Here is a 26,773-nt window from a genome sequence, read left to right as displayed (position 1 = left end):
GCTTTAAAAATTTTCTTTTTTAAGGGTACATGCCTATCATATAGTGCGTTAATGTAAATGGACAGTTGTCTTAATTGAGAGTTTACGTCCGTCAGTAAATATATTGAGTTCCAATTACATAGGTCAATTTTGCTACACAGTACTCCAAGATTAATGCTCCTTAAGTCCCTTGGTCAGTCAGATGTGTTAAATTCAAGTAAATTAAATCATGCTTAGAAAATGCTGGTACGTCAATTTGGTCATATTGGAGAATCTTATTAGTATCACTAACAAAAAAAACGTCAAGTAACGTATTAATCGTGTTGGAGAAATGGGTTGGCATAGACGAATTGACAAGATTTAAACCCAGAGAAGACATTTCATAAGCGAGGTGGCGCTCGGTTAGCATATTGTTATAAAGGTCTCTAGTTATGACTATGTCTTCATATCTTAACGACAATGTCGTAATCGTATCAATGGCTTCTGAGTAATCTATGGAACCATTAGACAGCCAATTAGCATACCTGTTGAGCTTCCTCTACCACAGACTTCGAGGAACAGGTACTCAATCGTACTCCCAATGGGATGTTTGCTTATACTTTTAGTTTTTTGGCAATATATATAGCAATATATAACGCAGGGGAGAGAGAGCGTTCTCTTTCCGAATTAGCTTGCAGTAATGCAGTTGTTGTTGGAACCGTTACATCGGGTGCGCGTATAGAAAAGTACGCGTTGCTACGAAGTGACGAAAGTTGACGTTCGTCTTGTTGTTTTTGTCGAGCACGATTCTGGCTCATTTTTTCTTTGTTGTTTAGAGAGATTATGCTCTTACTCGTTGGCATTACTTTATTTTTTCACAAAGTTTAGTTCGTTTTTCTTAGTTCTAATCACAATATATGATCAATTTACATGGGTCATACGAGCATAAGTGCCCATGCATACCCTGAGCGTCTTTTCTCGAATTAATATGGCGTTAATTGTACTATATTTTTAACACATGGCGGAGCGAAATAAAAAAATAAGTTGGCACTTTATTTATGAGACAGCATGAGTTTTGTTCTTGTTAGTAAATTGGCGGTGGTTTGGTACTTTTTACGTTCGAGGTACTTTCGTCATTATTGTTAATCACGCTCCCTGTGTTGCCGATTAGTAGCGAAAATCTGTTGGAATTTGATTGCAAAGCGGTCTTCCATTAGTTCGTACCGCAATTTATTTTTGGCTTATTACTGCTGTTTGTGCTTTGACGACTAATTTCAATAAAATTTGATCCAAGCGCGCACTGCCGATTTTATTTGTTGTCAAAATCATGCTTTTATATTTATTGTTTAATTTTAGCAGTAATTAATTTTTTGAAACCATTTATATGGCCAACAACCGAAATTTAGTCTCAGTTTTATTGACTTATATTTAGGCTTAGCTCCCAAACAAATCTGTTCACGTCCAATCATTTTTAAATATTTTATTAATCATTTATATTTCGTAAACCTAAATATGTCCTATAAAAATAAAATATATTTTTGAATTATTTATGTTTTTATGCTGATCTCATCAAGCCAGTGGACGACATGTTTCTCCAAGGATAGAATTCATTTAAATATTGGCTTTCTTCTGCTTGATAAATTTAGCTACTGTATGAAATCACCTGCAAAATTGTATTATAACTCTTGATTAAATTTAAATTTACATCTGTAATTTTGCTAGCATTATCACTCGTACTGTCCTTCCCTATTTAGGATGGTGAATGATCTGTTCTGCTTATTTATTTTGTCACCTACGATTCCAGTCCATTCGAATTATAAGTCGTACTAAATTGTTAGTCGTCTAATGAGTCGAACTCTTGAGAGAGTAAGTAAATAATCAAGGTCCATTGTATTACAATACATTTGTAGAAATCGAACTCTGCTATTTTGAACTCACTTTGAACTCAAACGGTTAATGATATTATTGCAACCAAAGAATTGAAAGACTATATGCAGGTAGCCGTTTTTGATCAAGTTATGTAAAATTATAATCCATAACTGTTTTAATGTGATTGACTGTTTTCGTGTAATTGTGGCATGTGTTGTTCATGTGGTTTTTAAAATTAACCATCACATGTTGCGTTGTATTTTCGCGGAATAGTACCTTTTTATGGTAAAGTTTTGCAAAAAGTTATAAATACTAAATAATATATGTACACTTATTAACAACAAGTTGGAAACAAATGCATTGGTTGTGCTTTTTTATATAAAATTCCTAACGCTCCCTGTAACATTTACACAAAATAAAAATGTTAGAGATGTAAATTTAACAAAAAATATCATTGAGTTCAAGTTAGTAGCTTAAATATTTTATTTCTCAGTTTCTTTTGATCAAGTTCCAGTTTTTACCAAGACAACTAATTGAAAACATCGTAAACAAAAAAGCAAAATTCAAACATTATAACAAACAAGTAAAAAAGCTAAAGTCGGGTGTCCCGACATTAAAATACTCTGTACATATGTTTACAATAATTATAGAAAATAAAAAAAAATGTTTGATTGATTTTACCTTTTACATAGCAATTGCGTCTGTGTGAGTGTATGTGTGCCTATGCGCATCTATTCGTGTCTGTGTAAACATATGTGTAGTCAACCAAAGCACCAGCATCAACAGTCGCGGACAGCGCTTGAGCAGCGCTGCAGTAGCAAATATATTTATGGCTATAACTTCTTGTTAAATCGGTCTATCATAGTGAAACTTGGCATACGGACACATAACTAACTGGGGGTATTTTAGTTCGAAATTCCAAGAATTACGGGAGTTAGAAAAAATCGCGATTTGCATGGGAGAGGGGGGAGGGAGGGAAATTCCAAAATATACATTTTCTGCGTATTCACACAAGGCATCTGGGACTAAAATTTGGTGTTCCTAGGTCTTATAGTCTCCGAGATAAAGGCGATTATACGAACGGCGATACGGAAAACCCCCATTTTCGGGGAGTGGATAATCAAAAAAATAAATGAAACTTGCACAGCGTACACACATAAGATATCTTTGTGCAAAATTTTGTGTCTCTAGCTCTTATAGTCTCTGAGATCTAGGTGATCATACGGACGGACAGACGGACGGACAGACAGGGCTAAATCGACTCGTCTTGTCATGCTGATCAAGAATATATATACTTTGTGGGGTCTGCCACGCCTCCTTCTGCCTGTTACATTTTTCAGCTCGCGCAAACCTAATATACTCTTGTACATTTCAAGTACAGAGTATAAAAAACAAGAAGAAGTTTTCATCAGGCATGGCATGTTTTCCCAATTTCTTCTTATTTATGTTCTGTTAAATGACTTTTTTTAATTTCATTCCATAAATATTCAATGGGATTCAGATCAAGTCTACACGATGACCTTTCAAGAAAGCCCAACAGAACAGACGTGCCGAATGTCTTGCTTATAGACCCAAACAGCCGTAATTTTTTTATTCGTCTATGCTATCAAAATACCCTCAATATATCGAACTACTTCTCTATTGTCAGAATTCTCTCGATGCTGAATATGAGACCAACTCTATTTCATGAGAAACACTCCCAAATATTTATATTATATTATTTATTTATATCTTTGGTGCGAGTTTTTCGGTAATGGCAAAAGCATTAAAAATAATTTTCCCAGAGCAATATATCTGAGTTGCATTGGCCTGAAATATCATACTTGATTTCCTCATGACGCGTACAAATTCTGTCATTACCCATGACTGAGGACTTTTTAAAAAATCAAAATGAATTAATTGTGTTCTAACAAGCAAAAACAATAATAACTTACTTTAGTTTTGAAAAAATGCTCTCAAAAATCGAAAATTGAAATTGTTTCCAATTAAGTGGCACGCAAAATTCGGTACGAAATGTGAAATTCAGTGCTAATTTTAAAGAGGGATATAGGAAGAATTTAAAACATGTGATAATATACCCTTAGGTCATCCATATTTTTGGTTAATGACACAAATGCAATTTTTTTTTTTTTTTTTTATTTATTTTTTTTTTTTTATGACATTTGCATAATACTCTGCATTTTTTTTTAAATGAGCACAATATTGGAAGAAAAATAGCATATTGTCTATATATATAAAACAGTTTGTCCTGACTGACTGATTGGTGATCAAGGCACAGCCCAAATGGTAAAAGGTAGCTAGCTGAAATTTGGACTCAAGTATCCTTTCATAGTGTAGGTGCCCACTAAGATTTGGATTTTGGAAAATTCGAGCTCCAAAGGGAGGAAAAAAGGCTCCAACATAATTTAATTTAACAGTTTTTTGCACAAAGTCTAAACATTGTGTTATGTACATATATGTATTTTATTGTTGAAAAGACGGTGTTTTGAGTGCATATCCAAAAAATAACAATGTTAATGTTGCATAAAATAAAGTAATACTTTACGAAAAAGTAATATTATGTACATATATCGGACCATATACACATGTATACAAGCATAAATTAAATATCGAAATTCTCCTAATTATTCGATTCACAAAGAAACATTTTTGTATCCATTCGTGTGGCAGAATTTCTCGTGTGTCTGAACGAGTTTTGGGCGCATTTTACGAACCCTGCTTATTCATAATATTTCTATGAAGATTTAACTTTTAAATAAATATATAGTACATTTATAAGCAAATTGATTTAAGAATGGAGTGGAAGAAAAAGAGATGTCACGGTCGCACGCACTCCTCTCTCCCGCGCGCCTTTATTCATTAGCAACGGGCGGGCGGCCAGTCCATGCTTTTCTGTGCCAGCCGCCCGCGATTTCTCAGCACGCACAGTCAAGTTATCCCTGAAAAGCGGAACTGAGCCTACCCGCTCGGGATATTTAATTTTGATTTAAAAATCGGTACGGCTGCCAAATTCGGTACGTCTGGCAACGCTGATACATACATACAATAGTTTTCGTTTTTTTCATTAAAATTAAAAAAAATTAAGAAAATAAAAAAAATATTCGGATTCTTAATAACTTAATCTGCTTAGGGCTTATCGCCAGCGAGACGCACAAGCAGATTGATGTAAAAACAAAATACACGTAATGTGTGTGTGTCCTTGCTCGATTTTCAGTATGATTTACTCATAACCCTAACGGTAGTTTTTGTTGTTTTAGGGCTCCCGATTTAAAATTTCGTGCCCACCGCTGATATATACACTTTGTGGGGTCTGCCACTCCTCCTGTGTTTTACATGCGTACATTCGCACTAAACTACTTGTAATATACAGTTTTACCCTTAGGGTACAGGGTTATTAAAATTTAAATGAGTGCGCTAATTTATATCATACCTTATTTCAACCTACTAGGGTAAAACCGCAATGAATTTTGAAACAACTGGTTGAAATAAGTAATGAACCACTGTAAATAGCAGTCGACAATACAACAGCACCGATAAAAGTAACTCGAACACTTAATAGTTGGAAGATTCCTGAAGACTTATGTATGCACATATGTATGTACATACATATGTATTTATAAAATTTTAAAGGGCCAACAATAAATTGATGTTAAAGTAGAAACAAGATGCATATATATATATGTATATATATATATATATATATATATATAAATATATATATATATATATATATATATATATATATATATATATATATATATATATATATATATATATATATATATATTTTCATTTCCATTCCATTTTTCAAAAAGGTTTTGTTAAAAAATAGAAATAAAATAAATCCATTGATATATTAATATTAAAAAAATGTAGTTATTAAGAAAAATGTCGAATATATTAAATATTCACATTTAAAGCTAAAATTTGTCTATTTTTTGTGTGTACGCAGAGTTATGCGGGCAAGTGTATATACAGTCTGTCAACTAATTGTTTGCAAAATGAAATTTGTCACCAAATTTCAACTTTAACATTAAATTTATAAATAATGGCATTATTTGGGAATATTTTGCTTATCAATTATTATTAAGATATGTATTAGCTATGGGTATGTCAAAAAAAAGAGACGAATTTCCATATAAAACGTAAAAGAAACGAAGAAAACAAAACAACGACATTTACGACACTGTCAATTAATTGTTTGCAAAATGCAAACACTGGTTGAAAGAAGACCATAGAAAAAGTAACAGGACGGCCAAAACGAAAAGGACCGATCGCATTTTTTTTACTAGTATTCCTTCCACTAATTCCTTGTAAAATTTGCTTCAGTTTGGTAACGTATCTGTCACTTTGACCATTTTTGCAAACGCACTTATGATAATTTGATACAGCTAGTGTTTTTCCATTATAGCAACGGGAAAACAGCCAAACAGTTGGCCAAAACATATCGAATTAAACTTAGAACAGTCTATAATATCATTAACCGCGCCGAAAAAGAGAATTAAGCAGCTATCAAGGCAGATTTCCATAGCTTTCTCGGCAGGATTGCTCACAAATTTTAAAAAGCATTGAAAATAAACCGCAAACGAGCCTCAGGGAGTTGGCCAATAATATTTACAATGACTGCAAGAAGTCCGTGTGCCATAAAACCATCAAATATATATATATATATATATATATATATATATATATATAAATGCGGGTCCATTTTTCAAAAAGGTTTTGTTAAAAAATAGAAATAAAATAAATCCATTGTTATATTAATATTAAAAAAATGTAGTTATTAAGAAAAATGTCGAATATATTAAATATTCACATTTAAAGCTAAAATTTGTCTATTTTTTGTGTGTACGCAGAGTTATGCGGGCAAGTGTATATACAGTCTGTCAACTAATTGTTTGCAAAATGAAATTTGTCACCAAATTTCAACTTTAACATTAAATTTATAAATAATGGCATTATTTGGGAATATTTTGCTTATCAATTATTATTAAGATATGTATTAGCTATGGGTATGTCAAAAAAAAGAGACGAATTTCCATATAAAACGTAAAAGAAACGAAGAAAACAAAACAACGACATTTACGACACTGTCAATTAATTGTTTGCAAAATGCAAACACTGGTTGAAAGAAGACCATAGAAAAAGTAACAGGACGGCCAAAACGAAAAGGACCGATCGCATTTTTTTTACTAGTATTCCTTCCACTAATTCCTTGTAAAATTTGCTTCAGTTTGGTAACGTATCTGTCACTTTGACCATTTTTGCAAACGCACTTATGATAATTTGATACAGCTAGTGTTTTTCCATTATAGCAACGGGAAAACAGCCAAACAGTTGGCCAAAACATATCGAATTAAACTTAGAACAGTCTATAATATCATTAACCGCGCCGAAAAAGAGAATTAAACAGCTATCAAGGCAGATTTCCATAGCTTTCTCGGCAGGATTGCTCACAAATTTTAAAAAGCATTGAAAATAAACCGCAAACGAGCCTCAGGAAGTTGGCCAATAATATTTACAATGACTGCAAGAAGTCCGTGTGCCATAAAACCATCAAATATATATATATATATATATATATATATATATATATATATATAAATGCGGGTCCATTTTTCAAAAAGGTTTTGTTAAAAAATAGAAATAAAATAAATCCATTGTTATATTAATATTAAAAAAATGTAGTTATTAAGAAAAATGTCGAATATATTAAATATTCACATTTAAAGCTAAAATTTGTCTATTTTTTGTGTGTACGCAGAGTTATGCGGGCAAGTGTATATACAGTCTGTCAACTAATTGTTTGCAAAATGAAATTTGTCACCAAATTTCAACTTTAACATTAAATTTATAAATAATGGCATTATTTGGGAATATTTTGCTTATCAATTATTATTAAGATATGTATTAGCTATGGGTATGTCAAAAAAAAGAGACGAATTTCCATATAAAACGTAAAAGAAACGAAGAAAACAAAACAACGACATTTACGACACTGTCAATTAATTGTTTGCAAAATGCAAACACTGGTTGAAAGAAGACCATAGAAAAAGTAACAGGACGGCCAAAACGAAAAGGACCGATCGCATTTTTTTTACTAGTATTCCTTCCACTAATTCCTTGTAAAATTTGCTTCAGTTTGGTAACGTATCTGTCACTTTGACCATTTTTGCAAACGCACTTATGATAATTTGATACAGCTAGTGTTTTTCCATTATAGCAACGGGAAAACAGCCAAACAGTTGGCCAAAACATATCGAATTAAACTTAGAACAGTCTATAATATCATTAACCGCGCCGAAAAAGAGAATTAAACAGCTATCAAGGCAGATTTCCATAGCTTTCTCGGCAGGATTGCTCACAAATTTTAAAAAGCATTGAAAATAAACCGCAAACGAGCCTCAGGGAGTTGGCCAATAATATTTACAATGACTGCAAGAAGTCCGTGTGCCATAAAACCATCAGAAAAGTACTCAATCGCCACAAGTACTCATCACATGTAGCAAGGAAGAAGCAATTCCTGTCTGCTGCGAACATTGAAAAGCGTTTGAATTTAGCAATATTTAATGCGAACCAATCTCAGGAGTATTGGAATGACGTCATTTTTTGTGACAAGACCAAGATCATGTTGTATTATCATGATGGACCCAGCAAAGTTTAGCAGAAACCAAATACAGCCCTCCAGACCAAAAACATAGTGCCTACAGCAAAATTCGGCAAACTGTATTTATGGTTTGGGGCTGTATTTCATCCAAAGGCATTGGAGAGCTGCGCATATTTGATGGTTTTATGGCACACGGACTTCTTGCAGTCATTGTAAATATTATTGGCCAACTCCCTGAGGCTCGTTTGCGGTTTATTTTCAATGCTTTTTAAAATTTGTGAGCAATCCTGCCGAGAAAGCTATGGAAATCTGCCTTGATAGCTGTTTAATTCTCTTTTTCGGCGCGGTTAATGATATTATAGACTGTTCTAAGTTTAATTCGATATGTTTTGGCCAACTGTTTGGCTGTTTTCCCGTTGCTATAATGGAAAAACACTAGCTGTATCAAATTATCATAAGTGCGTTTGCAAAAATGGTCAAAGTGACAGATACGTTACCAAACTGAAGCAAATTTTACAAGGAATTAGTGGAAGGAATACTAGTAAAAAAAATGCGATCGGTCCTTTTCGTTTTGGCCGTCCTGTTACTTTTTCTATGGTCTTCTTTCAACCAGTGTTTGCATTTTGCAAACAATTAATTGACAGTGTCGTAAATGTCGTTGTTTTGTTTTCTTCGTTTCTTTTACGTTTTACATGGAAATTCGTCTCTTTTTTTTGACATACCCATAGCTAATACATATCTTAATAATAATTGATAAGCAAAATATTCCCAAATAATGCCACTATTTATAAATTTAATGTTAAAGTTGAAATTTGGTGACAAATTTCATTTTGCAAACAATTAGTTGACAGACTGTATGTACAGTGGCTCACAGCTTATTTTATGCAGTAGATATTTTTTTCTTCAAAACCTTATATCTTTAAAACCGATAAGAATAATGATAAAATTGAAATGCAGTTTTGTATTGATATATTTAAAGAATATAAAACGAAAGTCAAAGTGCAAAATATGTTCCCCCCTCTCCCATAAAAGAGAAGAACTGAACATCGAATTTTTAGCTCACGGCTTATTTTATGCAGACACTTTGGAATGTAGTGGCACTTCATGTTTACGTTATTTAACGGTACTTTTTGCTTGTATCCCTTTGTTATACTGCTGTTAGTGATTTTCCATTGGTTTCATTTCAATTGGGTCACTTGGAGTGTGTAGCTGTGAACATATTTAAAATCGGTCCGCGAACAACAATTGAACAAAGAGAATTGGTTATATACCACTTTAAAAATGGTCATTCCCAAAGAAAAATTGCTGAAATGGTCAATCTTAATGTCTCTACGATCCAAAAAATAATAGAACTTTTTGTGGACGAGAATCGAGTGGAAAATAAGGACAGAAAGGCGCCGAACTCTATTTAAAGTGACCGAGACAAGCGGTACATTATATAAAACATTAAAGAAAATCCGCAACTGTCAGCTCCGAAACTTGCATTCCAAGTTCGGGAAAGCTTGTCCAAACAGTGCTGCGTGGAAACTGTTCACCGGGTATTGCGCGATCATGATTTTAATGGCCGAGTAGCTCGCAAAAAACCCTTCATTAATGCAAAAAACAAACTTTGTAGACTGAAATTTGCTAGCGAAAACGTTTTGAAATCCCCAGAGTTTTGGAAGTCAGTAATATTTGCAGATGAGTCCAAATTCAACATTTTTGGATCGGACGGCATTTCTTACGTTTGGAGGAAACCGAATTCCGAGCATAAAAAAGAAAATTTGAAGCCAACTATAAAACATGGCGGTGGCAGCGTCATGGTTTGGGCCTGTATGTCGGCTGCTGGTACAGGAAATCTGGCGTTTATTGAGAACACAATGGACAAACTCCAATACCTTCAGATATTAAAAGACAATTTGTTGCAGAGTGCCACAGATCTCGAAATACGGTTGAATTTCAGTTTCTACCAAGATAACGACCTCAAAAATAAAGCGGGTACAGTTCAGTCCTGGCTGATTTATAATTGTCCCCACTTGATGTGCCCGGCAGCGCACAATAGCCTAAAATTGGCGCTGCAAACTGAATGGCGGAATATTTGACCAAAAGCTGGTATCATCAATGCAAAATCGCCTTAAATTAGTTATAGATAACAAAGGCTATCATACAAAATATTGAAAAAAAAAAAAATTGTTTTGAAAACGAAAGTTCTCTACATGAAAAGTAGCTGCATAAAATAAGCTGTGACTTGAAAATACCAGTATTTTTTGTTTTTTAATGTTTAAGGCATTTAGTTCTTATACTTTGATAATAAATTACGTTCCTTATTAAACTACAAAGTGTGCACTTTCAAATGGTACTAATATTTTCATTCAGGCTATGATAGTTTCATTTTTACCGACCTCTGAAGTCGAGAATATGCACTGCATAAAATAAGCTGGGAGCCACTGTATGTATGTATGGTATGCACATTTGTTTGTAAACCTTAAACAAGAACCATTTTCTTTATACTTACTCCATTTAAGACTTGCGTATCTAACAACTCAACAAATAACTTATACGCTAGATCCTTGTTTCCATTGGATAACATCGAGATGCCTCGCAAATATTCCGACTCTGCGATGGACTCCTGTGAACATAAACCAACATGATACGAACAAGGTTTTGCATCATAGTATAACAAACCTGAACATCATTTGCAATTTGACTTTCATTCAAGTTCGTGTCATTTTTCCATTTGTCATTTCCAATATCATTGAGTGCTACTATGCGAAACATCTCATTAGTTAAGATCGACCGGCAAATCCACACCAAGTTAAACTAAAAGTTTGAAGTGACCATATTTCCGGTAGAAAATAATGCAGATAACTGCGACATTTTGCCAAGTATTTCCGATACCAATGAGTTTAAGTATTCCATGCAAAATAAAAGTTATCGATATACAAAATAAATTTAAAAAAATTACAGGGTAGCGTAACCCTATAATGCCTTATTTTTCTAACTGAAAATCATTTCAGACAAATTTATGGCCAAAGTGAAACAATTTGAAGTTAGTTATCTGATAAAGCGCTTAGTTTAGCTGAGCCAAGCAATTGTACAAAACGCCTGAATTTCTAAATTGCAACCCGTCATATCCCATATCAAACCCGTCGTATATATTTCTAGCTCCAAAAGAGGGAAAAAGGTCTCCAAACTTTGTTTGCAAAATCTGTGACTTTTAATTTGGGCTTAATAATCTATCAAAGAATACAAAAAACAATTAGAGAATCTAAAGTCGGGTGTTCCGATTTTTAAATAATCTGTACATTATAATAATAGAATAATTATGGAATTTAAAAAAATTGAGAAAATTTAAAAAAAAATTTGATCGATTTTACCCCTCTCGGTATTCGAACTCACGTAAAGGGTGTATAATTGCACATTTACAAAGCAATTGCGGATTCACATAAGGCATCTTGGACTAAAATTTGGCGTCCCTAGGTCTTATAGTCTCCGAGATATAGGCGATTATACGAATGGAAAAACGGGAAAACCCCCATATGGGGGGAAGTGGGAAAAAAAATCACAAAAATAAAACTAATTTGCATAGCGCACGGCTCGTCAACATCATCGACTCGTCTTGACATGCTGATCCACAATATATATAGTTTGTGGGGTCTGCCACGCCTTCTTCTGCCTGTTAAATTTTTTACCTCCCGCAAGCCTAATATACTCTTGTACATTTCATGTACAGAGGATAATTAATAATTGCGTCCGAGAGGTGGAGGGAGGGAAATTCCAAAATACGCATTTACGGCAATGGGAAAATAATTTAGCAGAAATCTCCGGAGTTTTCGCCTACAGTTGTTTTTTGAATCTCAAAAAAATCGTCGGTGCCATTGAACTTTGAAAGATTTCATTTTTTCGAGCTTTCCCTCCAAACCAGCTGTGACTATCGACGCTTAAATTTGACTGACTAATTCTATATAAATCTTGTAACGCACTCAGCTGCCACTTACAGCAGTCAGCAACAGCTGATTGTCGACGATTACATTTGACTGACTAATTGTGTTTAAATTCTTTATCATAATACTTTGTTAAATAAAAAACAAGATAGAACGCTACAGTCGAGCAAGCCCGACAGTAAAATACCCTGTACTCTCATCACGTCACAAAAAAGGAAAATTAAAAAAAAAAAATGTCTTAAAAAATGTAAAAATGTTAAATGGAGTGGGGGGTACATCGGAAAAAACTCATGCGCTTACTTTCTCGGTCTTAGGAGAATCTGGATACCAAGTTTGGTTATTCTAGATCTTATACTTTATCAAATCCTTGCATTCGTACAGACAGACGGTCAGGCGGACGGACAGACGGACATGGCTATATCGACTTGTCTTGTCATCCTGTCAATAATATATTTTTTGGGGTCTGCTACTCCTCCTTCTGCCTGTTACATACATTGGCACAAAACTAGTATAGCCTTTTACCCCTTGGGTACGGGCTATAACAATCATAACTACTAATTTCCCAAAGGAAATTATGTATCTTCACGTCAGACAATAATTCAAATTAAAAGAAAAGCGAGTACAGATTTTTTAAGTATATAACTTGAATAATAAACTTATATTGAATTAAAACCTACTGCAAAAAATTCAATCAATAAGTCCATCCCGATTCGTAGTTTCGCAATTTTGAAATCCAATTCAAAACCCACTTCCGTTTTTTGTCGCATAATGTCAGGGGATATTTTGGCTTACATCTTATAAACTTCAAGGTCGAATTCTATAATTTTTTTTAACGCATATAGGGCTAGTAAACTACTACTCAGCTATAAAAAAAATTTTGTTTTTTTCATTTAGTTTAATATTTTGTTGCACGAATATCACATCACGTCAGATTGGAAATGCCCATGTGTGGTTTTAAGTTGAGAGGGATGATATCAAAAGGTCTAAAGTTAGTAGGGTCTGACTCTTGACATTTTTTTCTAAATATTTATAGTCTATCTACTGGTTTGTTTTCAGAAACCAAAAACCGTACTCGAGATCGGCAATAATTTTGTCTATTCCCTAACATATTATAATGATAAAGATAAATAATAAATAATAAATTTAATTGATTCCTAAGTTATAAAGTAAATTAATTCCTTAATATTGATGAATGCACCTATCCTGTTTCCCACATGCATAGTTAGCTAGAGTGCTATTTCCCGCTGAATTGGAGGATCTGAGGACAACGTGGACCCGTACCACATGCGTCAACGACGGTAGCAACAGCCGAGGTACTTGCAATAGCACATTCTTTAAAGGACAAGAAGACACCAGATCCAGACGCAATACCAAATCGAGCGCTGAAACTGGCACTAGCGAAGCATCCCCACTTCGCAGTGCTGTTCGAAACCGGACTGTTGGAAAATCCACATACTGGTACTTCTCCCAAAACCAGGTAAACCACCCGGTTAGCCCTCCTTATATAGGAAAATTTGCTTGCTGATGGTTAAAAATTAGTTTGCACGAGACAGGAGACGGCATTGAACGAGGCTGGCGGTTTTTCCCCTAACCAGTACTATTTCCGGAAAGCTAAATCTACGCTGGATTGGGCAGCACGCGGCATCCCAGCATATCTTATCCATTGCATCCTTAGCTATTTTAGCAATAGGGTGCTGCTTTATGAGATTTCCTTCTGCACGAGGACTTACAAAATTTCAGCAGAGGTACCATAAGTTTAAGTTTTTCGGCCTCTTCTGTGGAATGTTATACATGACTGTGATCTGCGATTTCAGCTACCAGCTGGTAGAGAGGTAATCGGATTCGTAGGTGATGTAGCGGTATGGACGGCTCAGCGACGCCCTCACTGCGCAAGGATGTGCGCGCAAGCGCGAGGCAGTATGGCCTTAATTAATAGCAAGGGCCGTTGAACACAACTAATCCCCAATATTGCGGAAGGGGTCCAGAAAAAGCATGGATTTGTGACGTTTCAGCTTACACATATCCTAAGCTTTTACAGCTATTTATTCTGCCTCGTTCACAACGACGAAACCGAATATATGTACCTTCTGCGGGCATGGTATAAATGAGCAACACCAAGTCACCTTCGTGTGTCCCAGGTTCGAGAGGGCTAGGAGTCACCTTTAAAACTTGTTAGGGGAACCACTGTCGCTCGCACACTTCACCAGCAGCATGTTGGCGGACAAGCGTTTTTGCAATGCCAGCTGCGACTCCGCGCCCACCGAGAGTTTGCGAAAACTAAAGCGCGAACGCCAACGAGAATAGATGTAGACTGGTTAACGCTCGGGTGAAGCAAAGCTCCACGGCCGTACCGCCCGGTGCTAACAAATACACACAAGGAAGTACAGGTACAGAGACAAAGCATGCTATGTGGAAACGGAAAGGGTAGCGAAAGCCACAAACGCTCTATACTCTTGCCATCAGTACCAGATGAGGATTCTATCCTAGTGTTGTATACTGCATTTAGCTGGCTCTAAGGCAATCCGTTTTTAGAGAATTAAATGAACTAGATAAACTTTAGATTACTATCATAGATCTGTTAGACCTTTAAATAACCTAACTTAACATAAACTACTTTGTTTACGCAATTATATATATATGTATATGCATTTGTGCAACTGTATCCACATAATTGCGTAAACAAAGTAGTTTATGTTAAGTCCAAAAGCCTTTCTTAGTGTGCTCCTACATTATGATGGATACTATGAAAGGATACTTCAGTCAAAATTTCATCTTTTACCGTTTGGGCTGTGCGTTGATCACCAATTAGTCAGGACAAACTGTTTTATATATAGAGAAACCGCAACGTTTTAAGATAGACTATGTGCAAAAAAAGGGGAATAATTATAAGGGTGTATCCTAATTATTAATTCACATTTGAGTCTTTTCGTGCCATATTAAGTCAATACGGTTACGCACAAACTCGGAATATGAAACACGGCACACGTGTCAATGCCATGCAGCGATGAGCCACGATCAAAAAGCACTGACAATTCTCATCTCAATTTGCTAGAGTAAAACTTTCGATAGTTGAAGCCACCGATAGCATCAAAATATCGAAGTTTGAATGGAATAAGCAGAATATTTAAATAATAAAATCTAATTATTTATTGAGATCAGTAAGAACAAATCATATACATACATACATCTGCCCGAAATACAAAGCAGAATATGCGTAGCTCCGTTATTCGGTTTCTGCTTTACTATCGCTTACGCAGTCGTTGTCTAGCGACGGTAACTGTAAACTTTTGGCGTTTTCCCTTTGCAATTAACATTAAATGGTCAAAACGAAAGAAGAAGAGCGAGCCAATGACTTGCAGTTGTTGTTGTTTTTAGAGCATTATTTTTTTTACAATCAAACAACTGTGTTCGATTGCCCAATGTATACATTAATACGAATGTACATACATGCTATATTCATACTTTTTCAACCGTACGTGGAGAACCGCACACATAGACACGAACTGTTGCTTGTTGTGTGTGTGAGTGTGTGTATGTGATGTCCAACTATTTGATATTTGTTGTTGCTGCATAAAGCTATTAATGAAAACCCTAATGCCAAATGCACTAAACAAAGACAAAATTACTTTTAAAAATGTTATATAATTTTCAATTAATTAACATTTCTTGCTCTGTCAGTGCAAGACGAATGTACAAACATACACATGTAGATACATATGTACATACATAGATGTGCACATATGTATGGACATTCACACATTAGTGTCTCACATGTTGCTTTGGATATTTCAATCGTTTGCACGCAACTACACGAACAGCTGTTTGCATGTGTGTGTGTGTGTATGTATACTTAGTTGTCCCCAACTGTTTGATATTTTGTATTGTTTGTTCTGCCTGCTTTTGTAAAATGCATATTTTAAAAATCCTTGAATGCAAAGTTGTAGATTTAGTTACGTAGATTACATTACCCAAATTTTAAATCGATCGGACTAAATTTATAACATAAACTTTTCATTTGAAATAGTGAATAAATATTAAAACCCCAATAATTCAAGCTCCAACACAAATTTCGAATATGCAGTTTTGTTTGTATTCTTTAATTGATTTTAGAAACTAAGTTTTAAGTCGATCGGTTGAAAAATGCGGATTTTTCAAACAAACTTTGGAGCTACTTTTCCCCCCTCGAATTTTCCAAAATCCATTCTTAGTGCGCATCTACACCCTGATAGGATACTTGAGTCCATATTTCATTATTTGCGTTGATCACCAATCAGTCAGTCAGTCAGGACAAACTGTTTTATATATATATATATATATATATATATATATATATATATATATATATATATATATATAGATATATATATATATATATATATATATATATATATATATATATATATATATTATATATATATATATATTAAACTATAATATAAACATAATATTATAAACCCACAAGTTATAATAAATTAATGTATAATAAAATAATAAAGTTATGTTTAATGGTGGGTAATGGATTGATTGGCGTAACTTTAATTACTACCGACGACGGTTCAACGATGCGATCGGAACGAGATTCTGTTGGCAAGAGCAAAGCAAGAGCAAAGCTGCAAATGAGAGCGACATTTAGTAGCTTCGGGCACCTCACGTTGCTCTCTCTAATTGTGGCACATCTTGGATTCCCACATTCGGCTGTCCTCACGTATCCTTCGACCCGAAGGAGTCCCAAAGCTTCATATATTCCGAAACAGTAAATGTTGTACAAGGTCCTTCTCCAATCCCGACTTTCTCTACCTCATACCTGCCATGATTAATTACTTTAATTACTTAATAATGACCTAAAAACTTTCCTTTTAATTTTAACCCTGTTCCGTTCTGCGTGCGCTTAATAGCCACCAGATCATTCACTTTATATAAACTACACTACACTACACAACTAGTTTTTCTTTCTGAATCATACTGTCTTTTATTACCATTTTGCAGCTTCTGTATGTTTTCACGGGCCTGCTCACGTATGTTATTACGCTCGTCTTCGAATTCCTCAATTAACTCTTCCTTGATTAATTCTCTAATCTCTTTGTTATCTGATAAGCGCATTTCGAAACCTGTCAGAACCCTGAACGGTGACAACTTTGTACTTATGGGTGGTGTGTGATTAATAACCTGCTGTACTCTTCCTACATACTTGTACCAACTTCCGGGACATTCAAGACTCAGCTTTGAAAGCATAGGCACAACAATCTTATGCATCCTTTCAAACTGACCATTTCCGCGTGGTATTCCAGTGGCAATTAATAAATGGACTATATTTTGTGTAATGCGGTATTCCTTAAATGCATGTGATGTAAATGCTGTCCCCCTATCTGACACAATCCTAGAGGGGTTCCCAAAATTGGTGGCCTGCCTTTATAAGCAACTGATTACCTCATCGACTCCAGTACTGCGTCTCGGATACAACCACACGAACTTCGAAAATGCGTCAACGATCATCAAGATATGGTTGAAGCGTTTACTTGCCAATTCCATAGGCCCTACGTGAGCAATATGATAAGTGGATAAAGGCTTATCCCCCTTGTCTATTGGTGCCAAAAAGCCTTCTCTTTTTCCAGCTTTTGCATTAACTTTAATGCCTCTACGCAACTACTTACGACGCGAGAAACCTTTTCCTTCAACTTTGGAATATAATAGTTTTTCTCTACAAGATTTTGCGTTTTCTTTTCTAAGAAATGGCCTTGCTTATGAGCAATTGAAATAATCTCATTTTCCATTTGGCTAGGTAGGACTATGAGCTCTCTCAACGATGCTTCTCAATACCTTGGTCCAATTATCCAAAAGCTGAGCTTCCTTTAAACGATGAACTACGCTATCAGTCAATACTAAGCATGATACCCGACTCAATGCATCTTGGAACCTGACAGATGCTCAATTTTAAAGTCAAAATCCTGGAGATTTATTGCCCACCTTGCAACACGCAATGGAACATCTTTCTTCTTGAGCGTCAATCCGTTACTATTTTAAACTTTATGCCCAATACGTACACTCGCCACTTTATCAAGGCACCCATTACTAAAAGAACTTCGAGTTCGTAAGAGCTATACTTTTATTCACAAGCTGTGGTCTTCCGACTCATATACTGAGCAGGGTCAAATGCTCCATCTTTGGAGTAACACTCCCCTTAAACCGTATTTACACGCGTCTGTGTGAATTTCCGTTTCCAACCTGGCATCATACAACTTTAGCACAGGACCGCTAGTCAATGCTGATTTTAATTGATGGAATGCAACATTTTGCAACTCTCTAAATTCAAACTTGGTGTCCATTCGCAAAATGTCTGACAGAGGTTTAGCCATTACCGCATATCCTTCCACCAATCTCCTAAAATAAGATGTCAGCCCCAAAAAGCGTTGAAGTGCCTTCTTATCGTGCGGTGTTGGAAAATTAGCAACCGCTTGAGTTTTTTTTATCGCCTGGCTTTATGGTACCATCTTGTACAATATAGCCTAAGAAGTTCACCTTCTTTTGCAATATCTGGCACTTAGACCAATTTATGCGTAAACCATTTTGAATTGCAACTTCGAGTACTCTTTCGAGTTTTGCGAGTCCATCATGGACATCTCTGCTGGGAATAATTATATCATCTATATAGACGACCGCGTCCCCATTTGCAACCAACTCCCGCATCACTGCCATTATAACTCTAGTGAAAACTGCTGGGGAGTTTGATATACCAAAAGGTACAAACAGAAACTCAAACTGCCCATTCATGGTAACGAACGACGTGTATTTCTGGGAGCCTGCCTCGATAGGCACATGGAAAAATCCATTTGTTAAGTCCAATGTTGAGAAAACTAATGCACCCTGAAGCTTTTCCAAGACACAATCCATCTGTGGCATGGGAAAATTATCTCTTATCACTTTCTCATTCAACTTCCTGTAATCGCAACATAACCGTTACTTCCCGGTCTTCTTAGTAACCAAAACGACTGGTGAAGCATATTCGGATGTACTCGGCATTATAATTCCATCGCTAACCATTCCTTATTTGCTCATCAACTATATTTTGTTCACATACTGCCATGCGCCTTGGATGTTGATATACCGGCAACTCATCGGTTAATAGGATTTTCATGTCAATCTGAGCACTCAGATTTAAAACAGGCTTATAGACTTTGATTAATTGTTTAATTTTATTTGCTTCTGACGCTTTCAAATGACAAATTTTACACTATACCCACTTCATCCTCTAGTTGGCTAAACATACACATACTCTTAAATTCATCTAACAACTCGCTGCAGTGACCATTCTCAAGACCTACTATTTTGTTAAATTCATTTGATGTCTTGCTTATCAATTCTGGGCCCATTTTAGTTACCATCATATCGACATTTTTAAGTATTGCCTCGAAAGCCATGTCTTCATCTGGAACCACGTGAAACTCAACTCACATCTCTATATCTATATCTTCACAGGTAGAACGAAGCTTCCAAACGTTAAAATCTGACTCTCTCCTATACCAGTTAAACATTTTGCACATCCAGTAAATTGTTTAATGCCCAGTTTGAAAAAGACACATCTACACATAAGACACAAGTCCGCTCCAGTATCTAAAAGTCCTTTAAAAATTATTGAACCATGCACAACTTCTTTTAATTCGAGACCCGAAGCGGTAAAATTGCCTTTCGGCTTAGTTACCTGCTTCGCCTCCTGCACTATGTTCGTCGACCTGTCTTGTTTGATCTGCACATCGGACTTGCATTCCGCTGCGCAATGACCTGCTTTTCCGCATTTAAAACAATTGAAATCCTTGTTCGTGCAACCCTTCCTAATGTGCGACGTCTCACCACATTTAAAACATTTACGTGCTTTTTCTGTAACCTTGTTTGTTTTGCTCCCGCCCTTATCACCTTGTGTTTCATATCTGTTTAACGACACGCATGAACCACGAGCATTTTGACAAGCTTCTATTTGGAGTTTAGTAGTTTTCGCCTGATACAACAATGATTTGTTTGCTCTAGAATCTGATATGCCTTCTACAAAATACTCAATAAGGCTTTCGTCATCGAGATTTGTGTGCTTTGCTATTTCCATAAGGGCATACAAAAAATCTTTTAGGGTCTCACCCTTTTTCTTTCGCAGCGTACCTAAACGTCGGTAGATTTTTGCCGCTGACAACTGTACCAGAAGCTCTTCAGTCAAAGCCTCTTTCAACGAGTCCTAATTCCGAATATCACGCTGACTGCGAATAAAAGATCTTGCAGCTTCTTCTAATAGCTGCTTTGCATATTTAAACAACTGCAATTGATTCCATTGCACTGCAGCTGCACATTCCTTCATTTCACAAACCCACTTAGAAACATCAAATGAGCCTGACCCATCAAACTTTGAAACACTGCCTTCACTACATCCTTTAGAGAAAACACTCCACATTAATGGTGCCGTGTTTACAGAAGTATCTCCAACTGAATATTCATCTTCTGCTTGTAATCCAAAATGTTCCATTAGTCGTGCCTGCAATTCACCTTTTCGCCCCGTAGCTATCAAATTCAGCTCTGTTAACTTTGCTCGCGAACTTTCGGCACGAAGGTTCAAAATCTCGTTCCATCTTACATTGCAAAGAGTGTACTTAGATCTCTACTGTTAGGAAAATACTTAGGGAATACTAAGGTTAGTAGTGATAATGCACATGTAATCTTAATAATATATGGTTTATAAAAATGCCCTTCTTGCTGTTATGCTTCTCGTTCTCACTAACCATATGGTTAGTGCTCTTGTTGTTATGCTTCTTCTTCTTTCTATTGCCTAAACAGTGCACAACTTGTCCGCTTGCTGGCGCCAGAAAAATTTCCGTTGACTTTATAATCAGCTTCTGTATTTAGCCACCCAAAATGTATCTCACCGGATTCACCAAATTGTCAACTCTGCTTCAGCCTTCCCTCGTAGCACGCCTTCTCACTTGCGTAACCGTTCAGCAACCAGATTTCTTTTTCAGTTTTCGTAGTACGCACCAGCCTTCTCGCTCAGCACTCCTATGTTTCACCACACTCTACGCAACAGCCTTCTCGCCTGCGTAACAGCTCTGCACTCCCGATCGATATTCTATTTTTCACCACACTCTACGCACCGGCCTTCTCTCCTGCGTAACCGTTTAACTGCTGCCAACTCATCCACCAAAGAGAAGGAATTCTATGCGTTATGTAGCCACACTGCCCAAGATCACTACTTCATGTGGGACGCACCAGCCCTCTCGCTTTCGCTCTCTCTCGCACTTTTATAGCCGCCTGCTTAAACTTCGTTTTTGATTATTTAAACAATTTCACAACTGTTTCATTCACGTAAAACACAGTTTTTGTATAATGTTAATCGCGCACGTCTTTGTAATTTTCGTCAAGCCAAAATCCATCCCGGTTGAGCCCCCAAATGTAGGATCGAAAGTTATTCACTTTGATACATTAATTTATTATTTGTTTATTATAACTTGTTTGATGACAATATGGCTTATAATATTATGTTTATATTATCGTTTAAAGATGCGGTTTAATGGTGGGATTGATTGACTTAACTTTAATTACTACCGACGACGGTTCAACGATGCGATCGGAACGAGATTCTGTTGGCAACTGTCGTTTATGAGTATGGTGAAATGCAATGGCAAGAGAGCAAAGCTACAAATGAGAGCGACATTTAGTAGCGTCGGCCACTTCGTGTTGCTCTCTCTAATTGTGGCGCATCTTGGATTCCCACATATATATAGTAAATTGTTTAAATTAATTTAGTAAATTGCAGCTGAATAAGGTCATCGACCTTGTGTTTGGTCAGCCAGTCGCGTATGTTATATTTCCATGTTATTCCCTTTTTTTTAAATTTCCAATCCGTTCTGCTAAACCTCTTCAGTCGATGATAAAAGGACTCCTCGATCAATGTCACCGAAACCTTCATCAACTGTCACCGTCTATTTGAACGATTTTATAGAGGTGTACGGTAAGCTAAGCAGTTTGAAGCAAAAATAAGTTTGTGCTGCTGACGCATCTCAAGGTTCGCCGTGATTACATTAAGGCATTATGGGACAAAGTGAAGTGAGAGATGATCCAAACCGCTTACCCAGGCACGCACTAAGGAAAGCAGGAGTGAGCTGTTACTCATACAATCGAAGTATAACTTCTTCTCTGTGTATGAGCGGTGCACGGCTTAGCTGAGTGAGCAAGTAGAGAATTTGTCCGATTCCAACAGCCAATCAGCGCCATCGCCACGTCAAAATCCACGATCCAATGGTGCTGACGGCCCTAGAACATTAGAAAATAGACACCATGTGTTCTGGTCTTATACATGTCCAAGCTTCCGACGATCCATGGATGCGATTCTCATTAAGGGAGCATTTCTTTAAAAACGCCATAACCTGCAAGCACACACGAATAACATATACATTGACATTGGCCAGCCAACAATAAGTAATAATAATAAGCGAGACCAACATACATATTATTCTTCTACTCCAGCATACGACCAACAATCAAATATAGTTATAGTTACGTGCACTGTACATATAAAGTTTTAGGTTAAAATGAGCTGACACCACGATACTTAAGAATATATAGAAACGGTAAATGTAAATAGTCCAAATCTAGTTTTAAGCATGGCTATATAAGCCATGAATTGTCAAATAAAGACAGTATGAAAGTTATCAAGGAACGACCTGTTACTCTGGGTAAATATGGGAACCGGTGATTGTTTACCACGTCACCTCGAACTACATGCTCCCAAGGATAACCAGCCGATATTCTTGGTCACTGCGAGTATTCACCATCCTGTTCAGGATTCTTGGCCAGCTCGTTATTGAGTACTAGAACTAAGCCAAACGTCCTGCGTCGTTTCACTTAAGCACAACCAGGGCAACCGGTGTTACTTCTACTCGCGCGAGGGTCCACCGCAGAAGCAGGGCCACAAGTTCCTATTTTATTGAATGCCGCAAATACCGTCGACGATGATATGTCATATATTCATTCGCGTCGCAACAAAGAGAATAAAAAGAGGAGTTGAATAAATTATTAAAAACAAAGAAAATGGGATGCTTGCTTTTAACGACTTTTATGCGGAAATGCGAACGATTTGGCGACAATTGTGCTTATATTTAGTTCTATTTTACAACTGACTTCAACTTAGGCTTACATGCTAAACTAAGCCTAAGCCGAGGCGACGTCCGCTCTCGCGCTCTCTTTTCGCCCTAAACTAAAATTCAAATAATTCTCTTAAACTATCTTAATCTAAAGCAGCATCTGCGCCAACAGCGACCCCAATAAAAAAAAATTGTAATAAAACACAGCCACCAAGCGCTCTAAACTTTATTTCGGGATTTCGGAAATAGAACATATATATCTAAGTGACTATGTACGGAGAGTATAACCGGGACAGTGTTGCAAGTGGTGCTCGAGCAGGGACCCTGAAATAAAGTGAGGTTAATCGCAATCGCGACCACGCGGCGAGTTGGGGACGTAAGGCGACAATTATTGGCGCGTGATGGGGCCAACGAGTTGGGTGCGAGCGTTAAAGAAGGAGAGCTGATCAATCTGCTGCAGGGGTTTGAAATAAACGACTCTGACACGCAAAGGTCACTTTTAACCTCGTTTGTGATAACGGCAAGGCCAGAACATCAGCTCCGCCTGGAACTGCTAGCGGCCTGTTACGAGAGCCTACGATCATGCCCGGTGAGTCCCGGGAAAAAGGGAGTAGACAGGATATTAGAGAACTATGAGTCCCAACGGGGCACCCCAAAATATTTTGGCATCTTGCATACCATACGCAACAAAATAATTGGCAATGCCGACATAGCCTTGGAATCATACAATGTTCCATTAAATTGGGGTGCCATCTCGAAGTGCTAAACACTGCACTATGCAGACAAACGTGACTTGAGTACGTTAGAATATCAGATGACAGCGATACTTCAGACCAACAACCAAACAGTGGAGGAATTCCACCAAGCGGTCTAAAAACATCTGTCTCTGATTTTAAATAAAATTGGTTGCATGGAATTGCCACGGGAATCAGAACAATTAATGACTAAACTTTATCGAGATAAATCTTTAGATACATTTGTTCGGGGTCTTAGAGGCGACCTCCCACGTCTGCTGGGCATGAAGGAACCAGCTGACCTGCCACAAGCCCTGCACTTGTGCCTGAAAATTGAGAATCAGACTTTCAGGTCTAACCACGCTGCCACTAGGGCACAGTCCATCGGTTTCCGACCATTAGGACAGAAACCAATTCCAATGCCCAGACAAACAATTACACCAAGTAATTCAGTTAGCCACCAACAATCAATCAACTTCCGTCAACAGCCAACCCACTTTCGTCAAGAACCACAATGGGGGCAACAACTCCATAGAAATTTCCAAAATTATCCAAACCTCCAACAACGTGACAGACATATTTACCAACAACAACCAATTGCACCACCTCGCCCTTCGGCACCAAAACCGCTGCCACGCCCAGAACCTATGGACGCTAACTTACTTTGAAGCAAGAGTGAGGGGCGGACAAACTATGAAAATTCTCCTTGACACCGGCTCCAACCGCAATTATATCAAGCCAACTGTTGGAGCACCCTACTTAGCTTCTAAGCCCTTTCTTTGCGCTCTCTATCGCGCCCTTTACTGCGCTCTCTGTGGCGCTCTCTTTGTGCATTACTTTTCTTATGCCGGCCCGCTGACTTGTAGCGGCAGCAGGCAAATCACTTGTTAAATACTTCTCGCACGTTCAACATCGTTTTTACAATTACCAAGCCATTAAAAGCCATATTAATAATCGAAGAATACCGCGTCTCATTTAATAAATAGTTAAATCTTGTTGTCGTTTCGCTAAAAAGCTAGTGATTTTTCATTGGCGCCCGAGCAGGGACATCGGTTTTCATAAGATTATTTCCTCGTTTGTTTGCGGTCTTTGTGGCTTGGTTTTTGTGCGCGGTCGTGTGATTTGTACCTCGTTTGATTTGGATCTGGTGTCGTTTGGATACCATATACATACATTTATTTGGATTTGGAGCTTGGTGCCTTGGTGTTCTGGATACAATCAACTACAGCTGCTCGTTTGGATTGTGGAGCTGCTGTCTGCCCTACTTGTGCATCGTTTGGCTTGGCTAATGGGTGATCGTCGCTCGGAATCCAGGGAAGTTTCAGTGGACTCCTTTGAGAGCTTACAGGTATTCTGTGCCAACAATTGAGCATAAAGCTCTAAGAAGTTTAATTGCTGCAAATTTGTGCAAGCGAAAGTTGTCTAAACCTAGTCACATACGTACATATGTACATACATATGTATATATAGTACGTGTATGCTTATGCGGGCTCAATTTTTGGCACTTAAATTATTTGTGCAACCACATTACATACACAAATACATATTATATACATACATACGTCATACCTTGCACAATTTAACACATTATACACCCTCATAAACATAATTATTAACAAAACCTCGAGGCAAAACAAACAACAATAATTAAAAAAGGGCTGTTAAGCTGATTTTTAACATAGAAAACAAATATTTTGAAGTTATTTTGGTTCTATTGTGTTGGTTTTTTGGTGAAGATTTGATGCATCAGCTGCATACATAGAAACATAGCTTTTGTTGTTGCTTGCGCCGCTAGCGTAGCAAAAGAATTTTGTCGCTCTCTCCTTTGTGCGCGCCCTTTTTCGGCTACACTTGTCGCTGGGCCAACGAACTTCCCCCCGCTACCCGTTTGGATTAGCGTTGCCTACAAGCGTGCTTGCGGTAATCGACGCCTATTTTCTGAGTACAGCTGAGACTGCTTGCAGATTTCGTTGTTGTTTGTGCGGTCGCTTGGACTGCTACTTTGCTTGCGTGCATACTGTATTGAGTGCGTGTGTACGTAATCAGCGTGCATTTCAGTTTGTCTCTTGCTGTTTTAGCGCGTTATTATTTGCGAGGGCTGTTAGGAAAGTTCGGCTTTCATTTTCTTTGATTTGCAACTTGTTTAGAGTTTATTTTGGTTATACTCTACCATGTCGGATTCTGAAAAGCAACAAGTAGTAGCTAAATCTAGTTCTAAACTAGTACAATGCTTGCAGAAATTTGATAAGGTTAGCGCTGACATTGCTCGTATGAGAACAGCATTTCAGTTAAAGACAATTTCGTTTGAACAAACAGAACTCGAGTGTCGTCTCGAGCTGTTAGAAGATTACATAAAGAAAGCTATGGCGCTTCAGGCAGATTTGGATAGTCTCAATCCAAGTAACGATAGTAGAGGGCCACTTGAGGATTTGTGCATTTCAACTAAGGCGTTGTATGTAAAGGCAACGAAACAAAAAGTTGAAAGTCAGACTTCTCATGACTGTTCTATGCTGGCCAGTCAACGGTCCCAGTTACCCAAAATGCGGCTGCCTACATTCAGTGGAAAGC

General features: G+C 37.0%; 1 protein-coding gene across 4 annotated transcripts in view; it reads right to left on the bottom strand.

Annotated features, from left to right (window-relative positions):
* Positions 1-11,211, bottom strand: part of LOC115630798 (calcineurin-binding protein cabin-1-like) — a 285,450-nt gene extending 274,239 nt beyond the window's left edge. For all 4 annotated transcript variants that reach the window (XM_030527455.1, XM_030527459.1, XM_030527457.1 and 1 more), the window contains exons 1-2: positions 11,099-11,211; positions 10,929-11,042 (exon numbers count right to left, since the gene is read on the bottom strand). In XM_030527455.1, the coding sequence (XP_030383315.1) occupies positions 10,929-11,042; positions 11,099-11,191 (207 nt within the window). In that variant the 5' untranslated portion in view covers positions 11,192-11,211. The remainder of the gene's footprint in view (positions 1-10,928; positions 11,043-11,098) is intronic.
* Positions 11,212-26,773: the final 15,562 nt, after the last annotated feature.

The sequence above is a fragment of the Scaptodrosophila lebanonensis genome, unplaced genomic scaffold, assembly GCF_003285725.1.
Source record: "Scaptodrosophila lebanonensis strain 11010-0011.00,11010-0021.00 unplaced genomic scaffold, SlebRS2 tig00001410-arrow-pilon, whole genome shotgun sequence".
Lineage (NCBI taxonomy): Eukaryota > Metazoa > Arthropoda > Insecta > Diptera > Drosophilidae > Scaptodrosophila > Scaptodrosophila lebanonensis.
The sequence above is the reverse complement of the archived record's forward strand: the minus strand, read 5'-3'. Positions and strand labels throughout refer to the sequence as shown.